The sequence below is a fragment of the Apteryx mantelli genome, chromosome 1 (genome assembly GCF_036417845.1).
Source record: "Apteryx mantelli isolate bAptMan1 chromosome 1, bAptMan1.hap1, whole genome shotgun sequence".
Lineage (NCBI taxonomy): Eukaryota > Metazoa > Chordata > Aves > Apterygiformes > Apterygidae > Apteryx > Apteryx mantelli.
In genome coordinates, this window is record NC_089978.1 from 189,055,360 (window position 1) to 189,074,930 (window position 19,571).

Below are 19,571 nucleotides of genomic sequence, written 5' to 3' on the forward strand. Positions count from 1 at the left end.
TTACTTCTGCTATTTGCCTTCCTCTCTTCAGATCCTTCCTCAGGATCCTAAAGTTTACCAGATGTGGCCATCAACTATCAGACCCCCAATCAGTGTGTACTACTTTTTCACCAGTCTTTCACTATGTGTTTTTGCAGTTCTGTTCTTTAAAGAAACTTCCATAACTCTACAACTCTGTTTCATCCTCATGCCTGTCCCCACCCTTTTACCTCTTAATGTTGTAGCAAACCTACTATTTTGAATGAAGTTTAAAGACCTTCTGAATTGTCTGGTGTGCTTATATTTTTTCATAATAAAAATACCCCCCTTTGATATATATGGTTATATTTATTCCTCACAAGATTCAAACTGATGCCATATGGGCAGAGGTCAGGTTGAATGACTGCAGCTTATTGCCCAAAGCCATTCAGGTAACATGAATACTACTATAACTGCCTAAAACCCCCTTTTTCTCCTTCACTCCTGCACAGCTAACCTATGTTGCATTTGAAAATCAGAGTTATGGCTAATATCTGTATGTAGATTCTGAAAGAGTGGTGGCTACTAAGCACAAAAAATGGTTAGATTTGAATGCCTGATGTAGTCTGTATCACCAGATGTGTGAAAAAGACTGCCTGTAGAATCTGGAAAAATTTTAAAGCTACTTGCTTTTTTTTTTCAGGATGGCATACTTCGAAAAAATTTGAAAAATTTGACCCAGCTGGTGATGGAGTTTGAGCAGCAGTCCCACAGCACTCTGATGGGAACAACCAGTTGGCAATGTAAATAAAAGATGTAAAATTTAAATTGCTCCGAATACTCAATCTTTAGACAGAAAGGGACCCTCACTTTTTAAAACAAAAGAGCTAGCATTCCATTGTAATGGAGAATATAGCAAAAGTTGAGCACATTAAAACAGAATTAAGAAAAAATGTAATCTTATCATTTCTAAAACATTCACGTTTTGAAGTAAATTTTGCCTTTTTTAAACAGTGAAAAGATATACTTCTCTTAATTTTTTAAAAATTGAGTCATCTGATTATATTCGCTTTGAAGTGGGCTACAACAAAGGCTGATGTTTGAAATGGGAACACTGAATTTAATTATCCCTGATGCTTAATGCTTCTGTTCATTTTTAGAAAAAATAATTTTGCAAATCATAAACAACTGAAACATCAGAGCTGCATCAGTGGGTATTTGCTAGAGTGTTATAAAAGCTTAATGAAATAGTGCCCATTTATATCATCACTAACTAGAGTTTAAGTTGACTAGGAATTTCAGGCAAGGAGACAACTTGCTGCTCTCAGACTACTGTTTCAATGAGTAAGATTCAAAAATACGTCAAATTCTCAGTTGCTGGAGAAGTTTCAGGCATGTGCACTGGTTGTTCCACAGAATCTAATTTTTCTGACATTAATCATGCCTTTTGCAACAGTCAGTAAAATCTAAGCATTCATCATTAGCGTTTGCTCCACAACTAGGTGAGCACCCAGTGTGTTACCTTTCTGCAAGAAGAGCATCTCAGGGTATGGACAGTAAACTTTATTTCTTCATGCCTCTGTGACTGTGAGGTTGGAGCTCTCTCCACCCACCACCAATTCTTTCTCACCACCTAATGCTCAGAACTGGAGTTTTGCTTACTTACAAAAACTGGAGTTTTCTTCTCTAGTGTAAATAGTTTAAAAGAAATACTTAGCTTGGCATCCTCCCTTCACTGTTGGATTGCTTTGTTATTCATGATATTTAGAGATATAGACTTTCTGTTTGTCCTCACTTTGCAGAAGTCTTCAGCCTTCAAATATTTATCTCTTGTCATAGGGCAGTGAATACACATACAGAAAACTGATGCACATCAGAAAGCTGCCATCTTCAAATTATTCCAGACGACAACTCAATATTCCCAATGAGACTCAATATTCTCAAGATTATGTTGAGTAAATATACTAATATGCATTGGAACAATTTAGATATCCCTTCTACAATGCTGGACTCTGACAGAGGAAATGTGGCTTTACTCTAGCAGTCAAGGTTCTTCCAGTACTCCTCAACTTCACTCAAAGCCTTTTCAGTTCATTCCCTCATTTCAGGAGAAGACAATGTGTCCTCCAACTCCACTTTCACTTCACAAGATACCTAAAATAACAGGTGAGCCATATCACAAAACTCTTAAGACACAAGAAGAGCTTCAAGCTCACAGGCCATTCTTGAGGCCCTTTTGCCTTTGACAGAACTGCCTGTGACTCCTCTTGACCCCAGGTGAGAACAAGAACAGAGGTTTGATTAGCTCAGTTCCACCTGTGCACAGACTTGTCCAGCCATACCATGAGCACCTTCATTTCAGTACTGACTTGAAGGAGCTTACAAACAGGAAGGTATTTCTTGCATGCTTGACTGGCCAAATCAGCCACTGCTGCATTATTATCTGAGCTGGTAAAGCTTACAATTTCTTCTGTATCAACACCATCTCTCATACTATAAAGAAAACCATGACACCACTCTTTTCCTGGAGCCCTGGTGTCCATGATGCCACTGCCTTAAGTACCTTAAAGCAATATATTGCTCTATTTTTTTCACTTTCTTCACTTTTACTGCTGTTTCTTCTGTGCTGATGGAGTATTAATTCACACAGCTTGATTTAAAATTCAGCAGAGGCACTTCACTGGGCCCATCTAGGAGGTTCAGGTTATTACCTTTGAAGTTGTTCAAACTATCTTGGCCACCAGAGCACCTATGAACAAGTGCACTGCACACGGTACTTGCCAAGATTATAAACAGCTCAGCTTAAACCCTGTATCAGACTTACCGCTTGTTGAAGCAAACAACAAAAGATTGAGACAAAGCACTTTCTAAAGAGATGACAAAAGGGAATATTTGAAGAAAAGTTGTAAGTACATTTGTCTGAACAGACAGATTTCACTGTCTGCATTCCCACTGTCTATAAAGGGAGCTTAGATACCTAGCCTACAATAGATATATGCATTGTAGGTATTTTCAATTACATGGCTGAGCTGAAAATGTCTCCCATATTCCATGCCCACTTTAATAGTAATTAATCATTAACTAAATGGATTCTCCATCTTGGGAAATTTTTAGCTCGAGGCTAGATTTTTTTCCTTAAAAGATATAGTTTTAATCACAGCTATAAAGTTTTGTAGTTTGAGTTATGTACAAAGTCAGACTGAGTATTTTTGTGGCCTTGAAATCTGCAAAATTGTTTTCTGCTGAGGATTTATGTATCTAGCACAAATAAATGTGGGCTACATCCACAGAATTTAGACATAGAAATGCTGAATGTTACAGCGCCTGATATTTTTGTACAGCATCACTAGATCCCATTCTGTGAATCTACTGTCACCAAGCAGGTTTTAATTTGTTTTTTAATCAAAGAAAAATTTCAGACAAAAATGGCTTGCACTGGATTTTAATTTACATATTTTAATTACTCATTGTCATTAAAAAATCCACCTTCTGTAAATAAGAAAGCTGAAATAGTATGGTTACCCATTGTAAAACCACTATAAAGCCCAGATATTTTTAGTTGTGGTTGCCTAAAACACTTTTACTCTACCTATATACCATTAATACACAAATAGAAAAAAACAGAAAAAAAAAAGAAAAGAACACTTTCTGCAGCATCAGTGATTTCAGAAAGACATACTTAGCCAAAAAGGAGCTGAACGTTTGTAGCTACATCTCTATTGCAGTAGCAATATTCTAAGCAAACTTTCTGGATCAAATCTACCCCTAGAAAAGAGACTTTTGTAAAAATCTGTAATAAAACTGCTCAACCTAATCACTCAAATTATAAAAGATTTTAACTGAAAAAGTTCTACTTGACCTCATTATTTAGCACAGATCTATAAATAGCATTGATGGGGCTGCAGTTCTTTGAAGAGCTGTGGCAGCCGCTAGGCCCAGGCAGGCTTTGCGTGAGGAAGGCTAGAGGTAGCTGCGACTGTTTCTTCTGGAGCAGAGCAGGTGGACTCCAAGCAGGTCTTGGTGGGCTCAGGACTGCGCTGCCTTCCCCAGGTGGCCTGTTGCCCCCGGGAGCCGTTCTGGCAGTCTCACTTGGCTGGTGCAGAAGAGGCACGCCGACCACAAAACCCACACCACCGGAGCGTGTGGTGCAGGGCCACTTGGGGGACCACATGGGCACTTCCTGCTCTCCAGGGGGGACCAACTGATACCGATTGCTGGAATCTGGCCTCCTTACAACCCGTTTTCAGCAAGGTTGATAATCCGCAGTCTCCATGTAATGGACCCAGGGCCGCCCTGAATGCTGGTTTAAGCAGTTTTATGAAGACTTTGCCCAGACAGAATGACCTAAGGGGGGGCCTCAGTGTTAAGGAAAAACAAGTTCAGTCTGTCCACAACCTCATGTCAGATGTAGCTTCGTCCTTCAAAGCTACATATGGAAATGTCTTTGCCCTGCAGCTAACATCAAGAGGAAGATCAGTGGGGTGAGTTTGGGCAATGTTGAAGCCGAGGGGCCACTCCCTAACTCCATAAAGCTGCCTTTCCCCTTCTCAGGTCGAACTCAGGGTCGCCGGGCTTTCTGATTGCCCTTAAAAAACATGCTTGCTTCACGGGTCTGCTCTTCCTTAAATGACACCTCTCCGGCGTCCGTGCTCGTTTCGCAAAGCGGTGTGGGGAGCGGAGGCCGCGCGCGGCCGCGCAGGGCGCCAGGGCCCCTCAGGGCCACCGCTGCTGCATGCGGGGGGCGCCGGGGGCCGCGGGGCGGGGGCGCCCGGGCGGCGGCAGCGCGCTGCTGCCCTCCGCCACTGGGCAGGTCCTGCCCGGAGGGGCGGACCGCGCCCGCCGCCCCGCTTTCAAGTGCGAGTCCCGGGATGGCCACGGCCTGACGGGAGCTTGGCATCCTCCTCGCCTCCCCATCGGCGGCAGGGGCAGGGGGAGGCGGGGGAAGGGAAGGGCCGCCCTCGCCCACCCCGGCGGCGGGGGGCAGCGGGGGGAGTGGATGAGAGCGGCTGGGAGGAGAGGGCGTGCGGGCGAGGGGCGGCTTCCTGCGGGAGCGCCGGGGGTGGGTGGGTGTGGGGGTGTGTGTGAGGGGAGCGGCGGAGGCAGCGGGGCGGCGAGGAGGGACGCGGGGAGCATGAAGGAGCCGAGCCGTGCTCGGCCGGCCCAGACGGCTGGCGGCTGCTGAGGCAGCAGCCCGGCGGGCGGCCCGGGGGCGCTGCGGGCACGTCCGCCCCGGAGCGAGCCATGCGGGTGGCGAAGTGGCTGGCGGGTCTGCTGTGCCCCCTCTCCCTTCTCGTCACCAGGTCGTGGGGAGTCCGATTCCACCCCGGACAAGGTAAACAAGCGGCAACAAAGGAGGCGGCTGGCTCGGCCCCGCTCCGCTGGCGCCCCGAACGCAGCGGCTGCCCCGCGGCGCGCCGCTCGCCATGCGGCGGGTGCGGGTCCCGGCCCTGCTGCAGTCACGGCACCCTTAACTTCGGAGCAGCCACCCCTCCGCCTTTCCCCGGGGGACGGAGGAAGTATTTCTTTAGCGGGCGCCTTTTGGGGAGGGGAGGGAGCGGGGCTGCGGGGCGGCGCGGGCGGGCGGCAGGCAGGGGGTGCCCGGCGGGGCGCCCAACGGCCGCGGCGCGGGGGCGGGGCCCCAACGGCCGCGGCGCGAGGCGCCCTGTGGCGCCGGTGGCCGTTGGCGGTGGCGTGAGGTCGCGGTGTGGGGGGGCACAGCCTGATGGGGTGGCTGCGCGGGGTGTGCTGCAGGCAGGCACGGTGTATGGCTGGGTGCCCGGCACCCCTGGGGTGTATCCGTGTTTCAGAGTGGGGATGCGCTGGAGAAATGTGTCTCTGGGGCAAAGGGTGCAGAAGGGAAACTTCTGGAGACCTGAGTTTCTCATCCTGTCACTGGTCCCCAAAGATAAGGCAATGAATGCCATGTTAGGAGCCATCTGGATGTGAGTGAAGGTTGCTTCTGTGCCTTTGAGTAAGGTTGAGTCCCCTGCTTTCTGTTGCAGAGACCTTAGTGAAGCAGCTCTCCTCCTATGAAATAGTCACACCTGTCCGAGTGAATGAATTTGGAGAAGTTTTCCCTCACACACATCACTTCAGCAGGAGGAAAAGGAGCTTGGAGGCACCACTGGAGCCCACTGCTTTCCGAACACACTACCAGCTCAGTGCATATGGGCAAGTCTTCCAGCTAAACCTGAGTGCTGATGCAGGCTTCATTGCTGCTCAGTACACTGTGACGCATGTAGGGACCCCACAAAAGCAATTCTCCCCTGATTTGCGCCACTGTTTCTACCGTGGGCATGTCAATGCACAGGAGACACACATGGCTGTCTTCAGCATCTGTGGTGGCTTGGTAAGCATGTTGGTTACTCCCTCCTGTCTCCATTTGTATTCTTCTCCTTCCTGAAAGAAATATAGTGGGATGCCTTTGCTGCGGAGCTGAGCTGGAAATTCTCAGGCATCATTCCAAGTAGTTGGTCATGAAATGTCTTGGCATTAGCAGTTTGCAGTCAGGATGATTCTTTTTTGATGGGATATACAAATGCTACTTGGAAAGGATCTATTGCTGGCCTGTAATAGAGTTGGTTGATGTAACTCCTGACACCCGGAGCATTGTAACAGAGAAAAAAACATGCCTCAGAAACACAGTAAGCTATTGTTTTGATTAAATGACGCTATCAGTCAGCATCAATTACATGTTTTTAGCCATACAGATATTATATGGTTACGAATGAGAAATAATGGTGCTTGAGATGATGAGAGAAGAACTAGTGCTGCTACTTTTCTGCTTTCAGCAATGCCATAGAGATGTGTCACATTGTAATAGGTGTGCAGCAGTGCTCTAATCATGTTTCCATTAAAATGAATGGGAAGTTTTTACTGACTTCAGTGGGAGTGTGACTATAAAATGCTTAAGAATTGAATTGAGCAAACAAATCAAAACTCTGTGGGTATGCATTCTTTACTTGTCCATTCATAACATTTACTAATTCCTCATGTTTTTCAAAATGATAATGAAGAAATAGTATCTCACATCTGTCTATTAAAACAGTTGTACCGTGTTGATACATTTTATAGTTTTGTGTTTAGAAACAACAAAACATGATATCTAGTGCTTTACCACATCACTGTTCTGTTCAAGTGCTAAAGAGAAATATGAGTAAAAGCTACAATTGTTGCTAGTCCAGCCATTCAATTTCAGTGCTGTAAAATGGCTGCACTCCTGATGTTGTAATTATTACTGTGTACTTTAGTTGAGGTTGTGGCCCTTTTTTTTTTTTTTTTTTTTTTAAGACACTCAGGTAAGTACAGGTGTGAGACTTTTATTTCTGGGAACTGAAAAAATTCCTGTGGCTTTATATTCTATTCTCTTCCTGGTAATGTATAGAAAATAGAACGGAGTTGGCTGGATGCATGCAGGAGAGGTTATGATGCACATTAAAGGCAGGTGATACACATAGTGTCAAGGAGAATCAGAAATAATTTGTACTTGAGAGAGACATGTCCATTGTCTAGTGCTTATTCTTGGATATGTGGTTATATGCCATCTTGTCCTCAGGTTGTCCTGTAGACTTGGGTTAGTCCTTTGGAATTACTGAAGAAGCAATTATTCCAAAACATTAATTATATATGCATGAAAGTTTTGGCCTGTATATCTTACTTTAGAAACAGCCCTCATTGGTTCTGGTGTGCGTTATACAAAACTCAGTTCAAACCTAAAACAATACCAATACCCCCAGTATGTTGCAACATAACTCACAGAGGGAGTCGAAAAAAGGAAAAATCACATGTAAGAGAGATTCTTCATGCTGCTTCATGTTCTAGTAGATACTCATATACCATGGGGTTGACGATAGTGTAATGCTCTACACAGAATAAATGTCAGAAGTTTTAAAACCTTCTCTTTTTCATGACTTACATTGCCTGTTTTAATTCTCTCTCCATAAACCATCACGTTGTATTACTTGAAGGAACCATGAGAACTGAAAATCATGTCTCTGAAAAATGTGTACCTACCCCACTTGAAAGTTTTCCAAACTACCTATTATTTAGCAGTTCTCAAATTCTTCAGCACAGACCCTCTTCTTCTCTGTAATAATTTGAATGTCCCGCTTCTCCTGTTCTATCTTCCAGCTTCACTTATACATTACAGTCTGTATAATATATTCTTTTACTCAGAAATCCTTGAATGCCAGCAAATCAAGCCTTTGCCTCTTCTAGATGAGCCTTGTAAACTTTGACTCTCTCCAGCTGGACTTCATATCCTCCCTTGTTGCCTACCTTTCTGAGTGCCTAGTCAGTGCCACCTACCTGCAAAGGCTTTGCTGTCCCAGTGCTTTCAGGGCCTTCTCTCACTGCTTGTTATACCTTTTGCCAAGCAGACACAGTCCTGCGGAGGGTAGGTCTTCCCCTAGCTAATGAATTTGGTGAGGTATTGCAAAGAAGAAGCAGAGCCCTGCATGGGTGCTGATGTGTTTGTTGTGGCACGTGCCTCCAGCACCCCTGGAAGGGATTGTGTGGGGAGGTGGGGGGAGTCATGGCCAGCTGATTGCTGATATCTGCACAGAACATCCCCAACCTCACTCAGAGCCTTTACCCTGCTACTTCTTCCCAGTGCCATGGACTCAAAGTAAATGTTTACCCTCTTTATGTGGCTGCCAGGGGAGAGAACTTTTTGGAGGAGGATGAAGAATGACATGAAGGTGGAGAGACAAAGGCCAGGTGGAATTTTCCTGGGAGATCTTGTCCTCACTGGACACATTCTGCACTCCCAGAAGAGGTTATCCTCATGCTTATGGACTATTGTTATGCCTGAAAAAGTGAAAAGATTTTTTTTCTCAAGGTTTTAAGAGTTTGATTGCTTTGTGCATTCAACAGCCATTCTTATGTACTTGCAAAAATAAGCTAGTCATTTACTGCTCTTTTATTGCATTGTACCATGCTTCATGAATAAATGCAAATATTTAAGGGACTTGTGCTGAGGTAAGATTTATTGTTAGCGAAGAAAGTAGAAACTAGACTGTAGTGATTTGGCAGCCCTTTATATATTTTTTAAGTAAAATCCCTTCTTTTTGTAGAATCTATTTCTCTCATGCAGAACTTGAGTTTGGTGTATGGAAATTAAAATAGAAGAGATTGCTTTGAATTATTGGGTATAATTATATCCTCCAATTTTGTGTATATGAGGGAATTGCTGTAGACCAATGCTGTAAAAGTTAGGAAGGAAAAAAGGACTTGGACTTAGAAAAAAAGATACAGGAAAATTAGCAATGGAATTTTAAAAATTGCTCTGAAGATCTGCCTGAGAGTGATCTGAAGTTAAACCAGCTACTTACATTCACTTTATCCTGTAGTCATCTTCCTCCAACTTCTGCTCTGACTGCATTCACAACCTCACTGCCACTTCCCAACTTCTTTTCTTTTTTTTGCATTCTCAGGTCAAGTGTGTTCTCCCCCTCAAGCTCTGCTTTCCTCTTTCACCCTCAGTTAAGCCTTTTTCTGAGTTTGCCAAGAGCATGTACACCCCAGAGTACCCATGGAGCATTGCTTAATGGCTCCTGACACCCTGTGTGCACTTTTGTTGTGTTACATTTCAGGGCATGCTGTAGGTTCAGGGATGCAAATGGCAAAGGGAGGTTAGAAAGTCAGCAGGGAGTCTGTAGTAATTGCAAGGAGGCAGTCTGTAATTAGGAAAGTTTGGGATGCCGTCAAAGGCAGAAGGTCATTTGGAGTGATGGCCTGGGTGCCTAGTTGAACATCTGATCACATACAGGCATATTTCTTACATCTTTAGAGTAATTTTTAAAATTTCACACTTTATTTCACTTTATTTTCCTAAGTTCTATATCTTTTTTGCTTTTACTGCATTGGTCAGTTTTAGCTTCCTACAAACATGGGAAACAAGATCTGCTGAGGATGTCACTGGCTGCATGTGGACTAAAGTGACCTCTCAAACATTATCCAGACAGCAAAATCAAAGAGGTAAAAAAATTCATTTAACTTTTGAGAACGTATAATCTTTACAAGTTTATTGACAAGGAAATACAATGGATGAAGTATCATGATATAAGGGAGTTATCACGATTAATAACTAGAAACAGCCTTCAGTTCCTAGCAGGTCCTACACAAAGAAGAAACTTTTTCTTTTTTTAATTATGAATGCTATTAAAACAGTTTGCTTAGTCCCTTGAGAAGCCTGGTGTTACTTCCTTGGAGGTCGGAGAAGTGTTGAAAGCCTCTGGGGACAGTTAAACTTTGTTTATGGGAGCTGGGAGAATGCCTAAATGCCATCTTATGTGATTCTACTATGAGAGAAGGAGAGGTAAGAAAGGAGGAGAAACACATCTCTGGGTGTGCAGTCTCTGGTGTATAGAGCATCTTCACATGCTTGCTGACTTGCAAAAGTTAGGAGTAGGGAAGGACCTGTGAATCTCTTCTTACATGAATCTGCTAGCCATCAGCTTTCTGCAGTCCAGGAAAACATTACTGCTTGGTTCTAATGTAGCTTCTGGAGTGTAAGAAGCTCTGCATGACAAACTGCTTGCTTCCTTGGGCTCAAGGTAGCCCCTTTGTAACACTCCTTTATTGCACTCAAGCTTACTTTGTTTGGAGAGTGGTAGGAATACGGACCTAAGTGTGGATCTTCAGAATTTCCTCAGTGCAAGAGGTTGTGTTTATATTTTATTAATATGGGTCAGTGATTCACCTTTCTGGGAGATTTTGAAAACAGTTGTATCAGCTACTGTGCATGAGTGCAGTGGTTCCTTTTCAAGAAAAGTAGGCAGTTCTGGAAGTTGTTTTATTGAACTATAATTTTAAATTGTGTTTGATTAAAAATTTGGCCAGGAGCTAGAAACTGGTACTGGCATAGCCAGTAGAATTGTGGAACTGTAGTACAGATAACAGCCTAGTGATATTTGCTCCTTTGCTTGCCCCCCCACCCCCTTCATTTAGTGCTGCTTAGTACTAATAACTCCAATGAGTTAAACTACAATGATTTTCCAAAGAAAGCTTTGATGATACTTGTAACTGGAACATATGCTTTACTTTAGGTAACTTAATATTTTAACTTACAGGCTGTTGCTTCTAAAAAGTTACTTCCTAAATCTGAAAAGCAGATTAGTTTTCAGTGTTCAGTTCACATTTGTAAGCCTATGAGCATCCATGAGCCACATACTATTTTTTGAAGATTTTCTTTTTAACATAGAGATTCTGTCATAAGCTAGGGAAAAGTCATACTAAAATGTCAGTGCAACACAATCACCATTCCTGTTTCAACAAATCAAATCTTATTAGTGCTGACTAACCAGCTTGCTGACTTCCACTTACTAGTTCTGGTTTCACTTGTCATATAGGTATCCCAGGTGAGTCTCTAGCCCTGAATATCTGCAATACACCAGTTAAAAATTTCAGTGCTACTAATGTCATTCACTGGATTTATTTTATCCCTCACCAGCACAACTTGGTTTCAGATACAAGGACTGACTTTGTGAGTAAAACATAAAATGTTATTGTTTTTATAGCTAAACAGAACAAAAACCATATCAGGTCACACTCTTAACTCCTCTACAGTGAGATAGATCTACATAAAGATTTTTGTATTTCATTGCTTCATTTGAGTTTTTGTTTTGATTTATCTTTTTTTTTGCTGCTTTCTTCCCTGACTATTTTTTCTTTTGCTCTTGACTTTTTTCATTTACAGTCTTTATCTCATTTACTTTGGTCTGCTTTCCTATTAGCTTTCTCCTAATATACATTTTTAAAAGCAGGACCAGTTTTTAAATATCTCACTTATGTGACACTTGATTTAGCATTTTTTAACAAGAGAACATTTTTAATCACAGAATCACAGAATCCCTGAGGTTGGAAGGGACCTCTGGAGATCATCTAGTCCAACCCCCCTGCTCAAGCAGGGTCACCTAGAGCAAATTGCACAGGATTGCATCCAGGCGCATTTTGAATATCTCCAGAGAAGGAGACTCCACAACCTCTCTGGGCAACCTGTTCCAGTGCTCTGTCACCCTCACAGTGAAAAAGTTTTTCCTCATGTTCAGATGGAAGTGTCTGTGTTTCAGTTTATGCCCGTTGCCTCGCGTCCTGTCGCTGGGCACCACTGAAAAGAGTCTGGTCCCATCCTCTCGACACCCTCCCTTAATGACTGCAGTTGCCTGAAATCTTCCCAGTCTTGGTTTTCTGGTCACAGAATGAATGGCACAAATTTCTTATTCTTGCCATCTCATCTCTTCTGGGCTTTGTTTTCCCACACACAGACACTAGAGGTCTTTTTCACATAGGTCTGAGAGTGGACCATAATACCTGAATTTGCTTGAATATGGCCCTATATCCCAGATTCAATTTCTGAGTGCCTTGGCAAAATCACTATTTATCACACAATCACTCAAATCATAAAAAATAGTAAGACAGCTTAAGTCCACTCTGCAACTGTTAAAAAACAGATCCCCAATACATTTTTCACAAACTCTTTACATCTCTGCTTTTCCCAAAGATATCTCTGCAGATGCTATGCTTTTAAGAAGGGGCTAGCACAGATCGGCAAATCCAGGCAGTAACTGCAATTTTAGACTAGGAAAATGTGTGGGGTAGTGAATTCTGAAGCTGAAGTCTCTCACAGAAAATGTTTCGCAGAAATCGTAGGGTGTGAGTGTCTGTGTGTCTACCTTTTTACCCGCAGTGCTGCCTGAATTGTCCTTCATATAGGCAAGCCCGAGTCTGTTTAACAGTTTATGTCAAGGATGCTCAGCCATCTCAGTCTGCCTCTTGCCCGCATCCAGTGTCTGGTAGCCTTCTTTCCCAGTAGCTGCTTGAGCACATTCTGCTTGCCAGATAAATTGATCTGATGGCATCAGCCTGTTCTTAGCTGCTGCTTTGTTTCTCAGGAGATTCACAATCTCTTGTCCATCATTCTGGGTTTTTGTGACACAGGTAAATTTGCTGCAAAGCTGTGGGCAGGCACAGGAGATTGGATTTACCTATGTATTTCCACACATGTTCATTAAACTTCTGTGAAGTACACAGGGTGTAATGTGCATGAACATACAGAATAGGCTGACTCAGGGGAGGAGGAGAAAGAGCACAGCATATGGCCCCTTGCTGTTACTAGGTGCACCTGTCCAGCTAAAATGCTGTGTGAAACTGCTATTTTGAATTAAACTTAATACCTCCAGCCCCATGTGACAGTCAACAGCTAGCCATTATGGATCCTGGGAGACTGGGCTTCCCAAGTGAGATAACATATCTGCAAGAGTTTCAGTTTTCATTATGTTTTAGATTATAGTAGCAAAGTCTGAGACTACAAGAGATCATACCTTCTGAGTATACATATATTGAAAAAAGTACTCTAGGTGACCACTACTATGTGATTGACTAAAACGAGGTCAAAATCTAGCCCGAGCTTGTGTGTACTGTGTACTTGAGTGATAACTGCCTGATGACTCATATGAAGTTGAAAGGACCTTTTGGAGCTATTCACCTGCCAGTGAGAATGAAAGGTGGTTCTGCATGTACTTAAAACATCAAAACTAGGAAGTTCTTTTTAAACAGAGATAACTTGCAAATGTGAATTTGCTTGACAATCACTGAAAAGATTATATGATGAGGTTTCCTCCAAAACTAAGGGTGTGATTCCTTCGGTCTGTGTTCCAGGAGGGTATTTAGCTTGATGACAGTTTATTCATGTATGTGAGAAAAATCTCCATGTACATATGCATTTCCTTTCACCAGTTTCAATAGATATTGCAGAGTAGCTACTTTTCCAGAATGAAAGCTGTAAGTATATTTCTATGGCAAAAGCTGTTATGCATAATTTTTTTAATTTAAAATCTGGTTTATTCACTGTAAATTATATATGAAGGTAACAATAAATAAATCACCCTTTCACTACCTCCTACTCCAATGAATCTTGTTATTCCTGTGTTCCCTGCAGGCTTTTCTACCTGCTCTTTCCAGGTATTTTTGACATTGTTATCATAATATTCCCTCCAGTTATCTGCTATCGTCATATTTTGTTGTTATTGTTGTTACAAATTGTATTTAGAAACTTCTGGAATGCTGTCCCAACTAGGCTTCAGTTAGGCTTTTTCTTGCCTAGAATAGCCCTACAGAGTGATGATCAGGATACCTGGAACCAGGTTTTCCACTTCTTGCGTGGGTGTTCTTTCCCCTGTGCTATGATGCAAAATGGAAATACCCTCTTTTTCTCTGTGTTACTCAGTAAAAGTAACTTGGCTGTTAGGGTACTGGGGTCAGTACTACAGTTATCAGTATGGTTAGGTCAGGCATGTTCAAAGGATACTTAGTCTTCAGGGGTTTACCTGGAATTTAAGTTCCAATCTAGAAATATGTAATTGTATTTAACCAGTGATTAGGTGCCTAGCTTCCCACACTAGGAACACTTCTGAGCATATGTGGGTGCCTTACCAATTCTGTTCAAGTTTCTAAAGGTGTGATTAGTATCTGCTGATGAAATCCTGGTATCACAGAATTTATAAGGAAATGTAAAGGTAGGTCACACAGCTCACCTTGCAATGAAAGATGTTTTTGCTGTCTTTAGCATTTTATTCTGTGTGTTTTTAAGAAGTTCAAATACGCTGTTGCTTCTGATCACTTATAAAAAGGTGTTCCACCAGCTGACACTTTCTTGCTAGATAGATTTTTTTTCTGTCATTGAACTGGTGTTCATGTTGTTATTTCTATTTTGTTATTTTTATTATATTATCTTTGGTTTGAATTAATGTAATGTTATCTTGCAACCACTTCATCTTGTCATTTTTCTAGCTGAATTATCTGCTAGTAGAAATCTCTTTTCCAGGTGTTGGTTATCATGATCAGATAACCCCTAATGCTTTTTTCTTCAGTGAACTAATTAGGCTATGCTTCTTAAGTCTTTCATTAGAAAACATTGTAACAGTGGAGCTGGCAGAGAAGGGTGAAGGGCTTCTCACATGATTCAGAAGAGCTTTGAATGAATGCAACAGAGAGAGTGGGTGAATAATACAAAAAGAAGGGGTTTTGTAATTTGCTTTGACCATGAAAGTATCCTTGATATGAACTACTTGCAAGATTTTGAGTCTGAGTTACAAGCCATACTATGAGGGCATGAAATAGACTAAGGCATAGGAGTAGAGCTTACCTGGAAGGAGTCTGCCAGTTTAGAATCACGTTTTCCAGAACTTCTGTCATTCTTTTAGGATTTTTCTGGAACCTTTCCAATTTTGCTGTTGAACGTTAGATTAGACATAAGATTAATTCCATGTTTCTGAAACCTGCTATACTTCCCTTATATTTTCCATGTGTTCTTCGAAGTTGCCATTATACACAAGGATGTAATTTGTATATGGGTATGGTACATACTTTAACCATAAATTGTGCAATATTTATTTCTACTACTGTTGGAATAGAGCAAATACATTGATTAAGCTTTAAGCCACTTTAAACCACTAAGACATACCATATATAGTGAGTAGCTGTGTTGATCCACTAAACCTTGATTTAATATATTCAAGTGTCTTAACTCATCCAGAGTATTTTAAATCCAAGAAATAAATTATCTTTCTCATGTGGATTTTCTCATAATTTCCTCATATCTATGCATATGCATAGTCCTGTAGAGTGCTCCTGCTTTCTTACTTTGCACCACTTATTTATGATGTGCAAGAGACTGTTTTCAATTTTGTACTCCACTTCTACTGAAGACATCTTTTAGCTGAACTTTTACCTCTTTATCTGAGAACAGAAATAGAATATTTTGAGCAGATTTCTTGTTGTATGATTTGAGAGGCATCTGTAGATGATAAGTAAATCCAGTTCATTTCTGATTCATTTCCTGCAAATACTTGGGCTTCTGTTTCAGCAACCTGTGTCTGTACATCTGATAAGTGACTTTGGTTTATTTCATTTTACCAAAAATTTTCTTTTTCATTTGGCTCTCACAGCCCTTTCCCTTGTGTGCCTAATTCACATGAATAGCTCCATTTGTATCAGCCAAGTCTGTCACCAGTATCTGGTGACCAGACACTGTTACCAGTGTCACTTCCATGAATGAAGTGTGAAACAGACAGAAGAGTGTAGCTGATGACTGAATTTTTGTAGACCTGTTAATAATTGTAAGGAAAACAAGGAGATAACCATGTGTGGCTAATCAAAATCCAACTTTAGCCTTCATAAAGGAATTGAAGGATTTGTATTGGTGACTTCAAACCTGGCTTCACTTTCACTAACTTTCATCTTTCTGAGATGTCTTCTGAAATACTGATTTCCATTCATTAATCTGAACCCAAACACATCTGTGTACTGGTTTCCCAAGAAGCTTGGATTTCTATTAGGTTAACATTGCACTACAAATTTATGCCAGTGACATTTGTGGAATAAATTGTAGTCTCTGCTTGGGTTTTAAATGACAAATACAATATACTCTTTGTAAGTTAGAGGCAGTATGCTTATTTTCATCTCTTATTCTTTTGGGATTCTCATGTATAAAGAGGTCTTTTCAACTTGGATGGGGGATGTGCAAAAATATTTCATCATAGGTTACTGGTGGGAAGAGTCCCTAACCAGTAAGTGGCAACAGTTATTACTATTTATTTATACATTTTTGATGAGAAAAGAGCTCATTAAGGAGAGAATGAAAGTTTGTGACATTATGGATTTTGATTGACATGTCTCCTGTACTTAACCAACAGTTGATACTGAGATACTGTACAAGGATCACTGGGCCAGAGCGAGGGTAAGTGTGATGGACCCAGCTCCATTTTTCTAAAATAGTTAGTCCAAGCAGCTGGAAAGGTGGAATCAGGTTCATTTCCTGGCTTATGGACAATATTGTACCTTTTTTATTGATCTTTTGATTTAAAACAAAAAATACCCTAAAATAATTCTGAGATCATGGAACATAATGTAAGATTCCTCCCTTAACAGCTGTCTACCTTTTTTCACTATAAGTTTTTGATGTATTTTGTATTTCCTTTGTTCAGTGTAATGAAGGAGATTTTTTTCTGCTTTTTAGGCAAGTTCTGTAAGTGCTTATTGTAAATTAAAGGTCAGCACAGTTACTGCTACTTCTTAGTATCTTTTAAAAGAGGAAGAATTGCCTGCTTTTTTTTCCTTAGATGACTTCAATGTGTCTCATCTTGGGACAGGATTCTGGACTTCAGTTAAATTCTTGAATCGGTTCTGATTCAGATATTTAGACTATAGAGTAGTGAAAGTTGAGCCCCAGCTGTTGCTAAGCATGTTATATTGTGTAGTCAGAGTTAGGCTCAGCCTGATATACAAGCTTTGGAGCACCATTCTGATGTGCCTGATGGTCCAGTTTTGTAGTTGGCTTTTGCTGATATATGGTTGCTTTTTTGCCAGGAAAAGTGGTTTCCTGTTCCCAGGTGACCCTTGTTATTTCAGCTGAAAAATAACCTTCTTTGGAGGCAGGTATAGATTTTAACCAGACAGAGGAGTTGATATACGGTGTTTGTGATTTCCATTGCTAGTGCCGACACAAAGAAGGGTCGGAGTGCACATCTAGAAGAGGGGGAATGCCGGAATACCTCTTTCAGAGAACAAGCAATCTTAGATTGACTTAGGTCAGTCATGATGCCTCATGCTAATTCTTCCCGCACTGGATAGGAACAATGCATACATAAATATGGTTTGGAATTCCTAGTTAGGAATTTACCACTTGTAGCCGCTCAAGACATTCTTTGGCACTTGGTTGTCTGAGTATGGGGTCAGCAATCTGAGTGGGATTTTCAGTGATCAAACTCACTTAAAAGCCGATTAGTGATTTTTGGAGTGTGAAATGGTAGAGAAATGTAGCCTGATTCTTGCAGTTCACCTTTTCCAGTGGAAGTCTGATAGTCTGGAAGATGAGTTTAGTTTAAAATGTAGAACAAACTCTGCTTATTTGCTCTGTGCTACTATTCATGCAGTCAGTATACTTCTCTTAACTGAAACCCTTTCTTTGTAAAATCTGAAAGCCTGTTAATTGAAAAAAGCTATTGAAGAAACCAATACAAAATATGTGTTCCAGCCATTAGAAGGAGGAGGAGGGGAAATAAGGTGTGTGTGGGGATAAAGCAGTAGCAATAAAGTTTTTGCTTTCTTAAAATCTAAAATAACATATTTTAAATGCCTCTGTTGTCTAGAAATAGAATAGGTTTAGAGCATGACAGGAGAAAAAACTAATTAGCATATTAGTGTTTGCAGATTTTATAGGGTCAGATTTATCCTGTTTTGGTGGTTTGGACTTTGTTCATAATTTACATAAAAAGCAACATGAATCTTAGAAAATCTTAAAAACAACATGAATCTTTAAAATCTTAGACTCAACTCTTACTGCTTTGCCCCTGAGTGACAGGACCTCCTTGCTTCTGTCTCTTTGTCATTTTGACCAGAAGGTTGTACTTTGCTTAGGACTTGAGAGGAAGTATTTGGCTGGGTCTTTTTTTCATTAGACAACAATATGGTACAGAGGATCCCACCTCAGTGGGTTTGCAATAACTGTAATTTCTGACATGTATCAGGCAAGATTATGGACAGTGTGACATATATATGCCTGAAGCCTAACAAGCTTATAAACATAGAAAATTGACAACTGCTAGAAGGCTCCCAAATTTAAGGAGATATTATAATTCCTGTACAATGCCCTCTATACTAGGGTAGTCTGCAGCAGATTTCAAAAGACTACTGTAGGATGCTGAAAAGGGATTCCTGCTTAAACCATATCTTGCTTTTCCACTCACTCTATACCCCTAGTTTTCAAGGCTGATAGGAATACTTAATCTCTTAAAGCATATTATGTAGATTATCACTATTCTTTTACCAGTTAATGTGCCTCACCAATATGGCAAAACAGCTAATAGAATGCAAAGCACCTGCTCACTCCAAGTTCTTAATTGAGTGAAGTGAGGCATGTGCCAAAAAGTTTGAAAAGCACTTCGGTAAATTCTTACATGGTTTCTCTTCCTCTTAGTAGTTGCAGTAGCCTTAATCTTGATTTATAAAACTATGTCCTCATTTGCTGCTGTCTGGTTTCTAAAAAAGGTTTGTTCCCATCCTTCCCAATGCTATCTACCTGGCTTGGTGCATCTTCTCCCTGTTCGCCTTGTGCTGTTCATAATTTTATGAAATAAGGTACTTAAGCCGTAGGAAGCAATGGCTGTGGTTAGAAGTGCAAAAAGAAGGAAGAGATTCCGTATTAGGTTTTCTTAATTGAATGGGTTACAGGGGAAAAAAAGCTTAATTTTTGAAGTTTTTCTTTGTATATGTGCTTTGGTGAGTAATCAAGTTCCTTTGGTTCCCAGTATGTAGTTACCTGTGTGTCTGCTAGAGAGAAAAAAAAAGTCAAGGGGAAGAAAAACATATTTATTAAACTGTCAACTTTGGATTCCTGGAACTAGTTTCAAAGTCCTTTTAAAAAAGAAAAAAAACCCATCAAGTTAACACAGTTACTAATACATGGTAAAAGTGCAATTTTAGAAGAAAAAGACTTTATAAATTATATGAAGGAAAGGGAGAGGAGGCACCAGCTCAATCTAGAATTCTGACAACACTCAAATCCTGAAGTTCTTGATACCTTCTACTTACCTCTTTGCATAGTTCCCAGTTGG

At 41.2% G+C, this 19,571-nt stretch overlaps 1 protein-coding gene across 1 annotated transcript in view; it reads left to right on the top strand.

Annotated features, from left to right (window-relative positions):
- The first annotated feature begins 5,199 nt into the window (after positions 1 to 5,199).
- The window catches only part of ADAMTS20 (ADAM metallopeptidase with thrombospondin type 1 motif 20), a 110,361-nt gene continuing 95,989 nt past the window's right edge, over positions 5,200 to 19,571 (top strand). Inside the window, exons 1-2 of the mRNA XM_067289950.1 lie at positions 5,200 to 5,290; positions 5,961 to 6,307. Of these exons, the coding sequence (XP_067146051.1) occupies positions 5,200 to 5,290; positions 5,961 to 6,307 (438 nt within the window). The remainder of the gene's footprint in view (positions 5,291 to 5,960; positions 6,308 to 19,571) is intronic.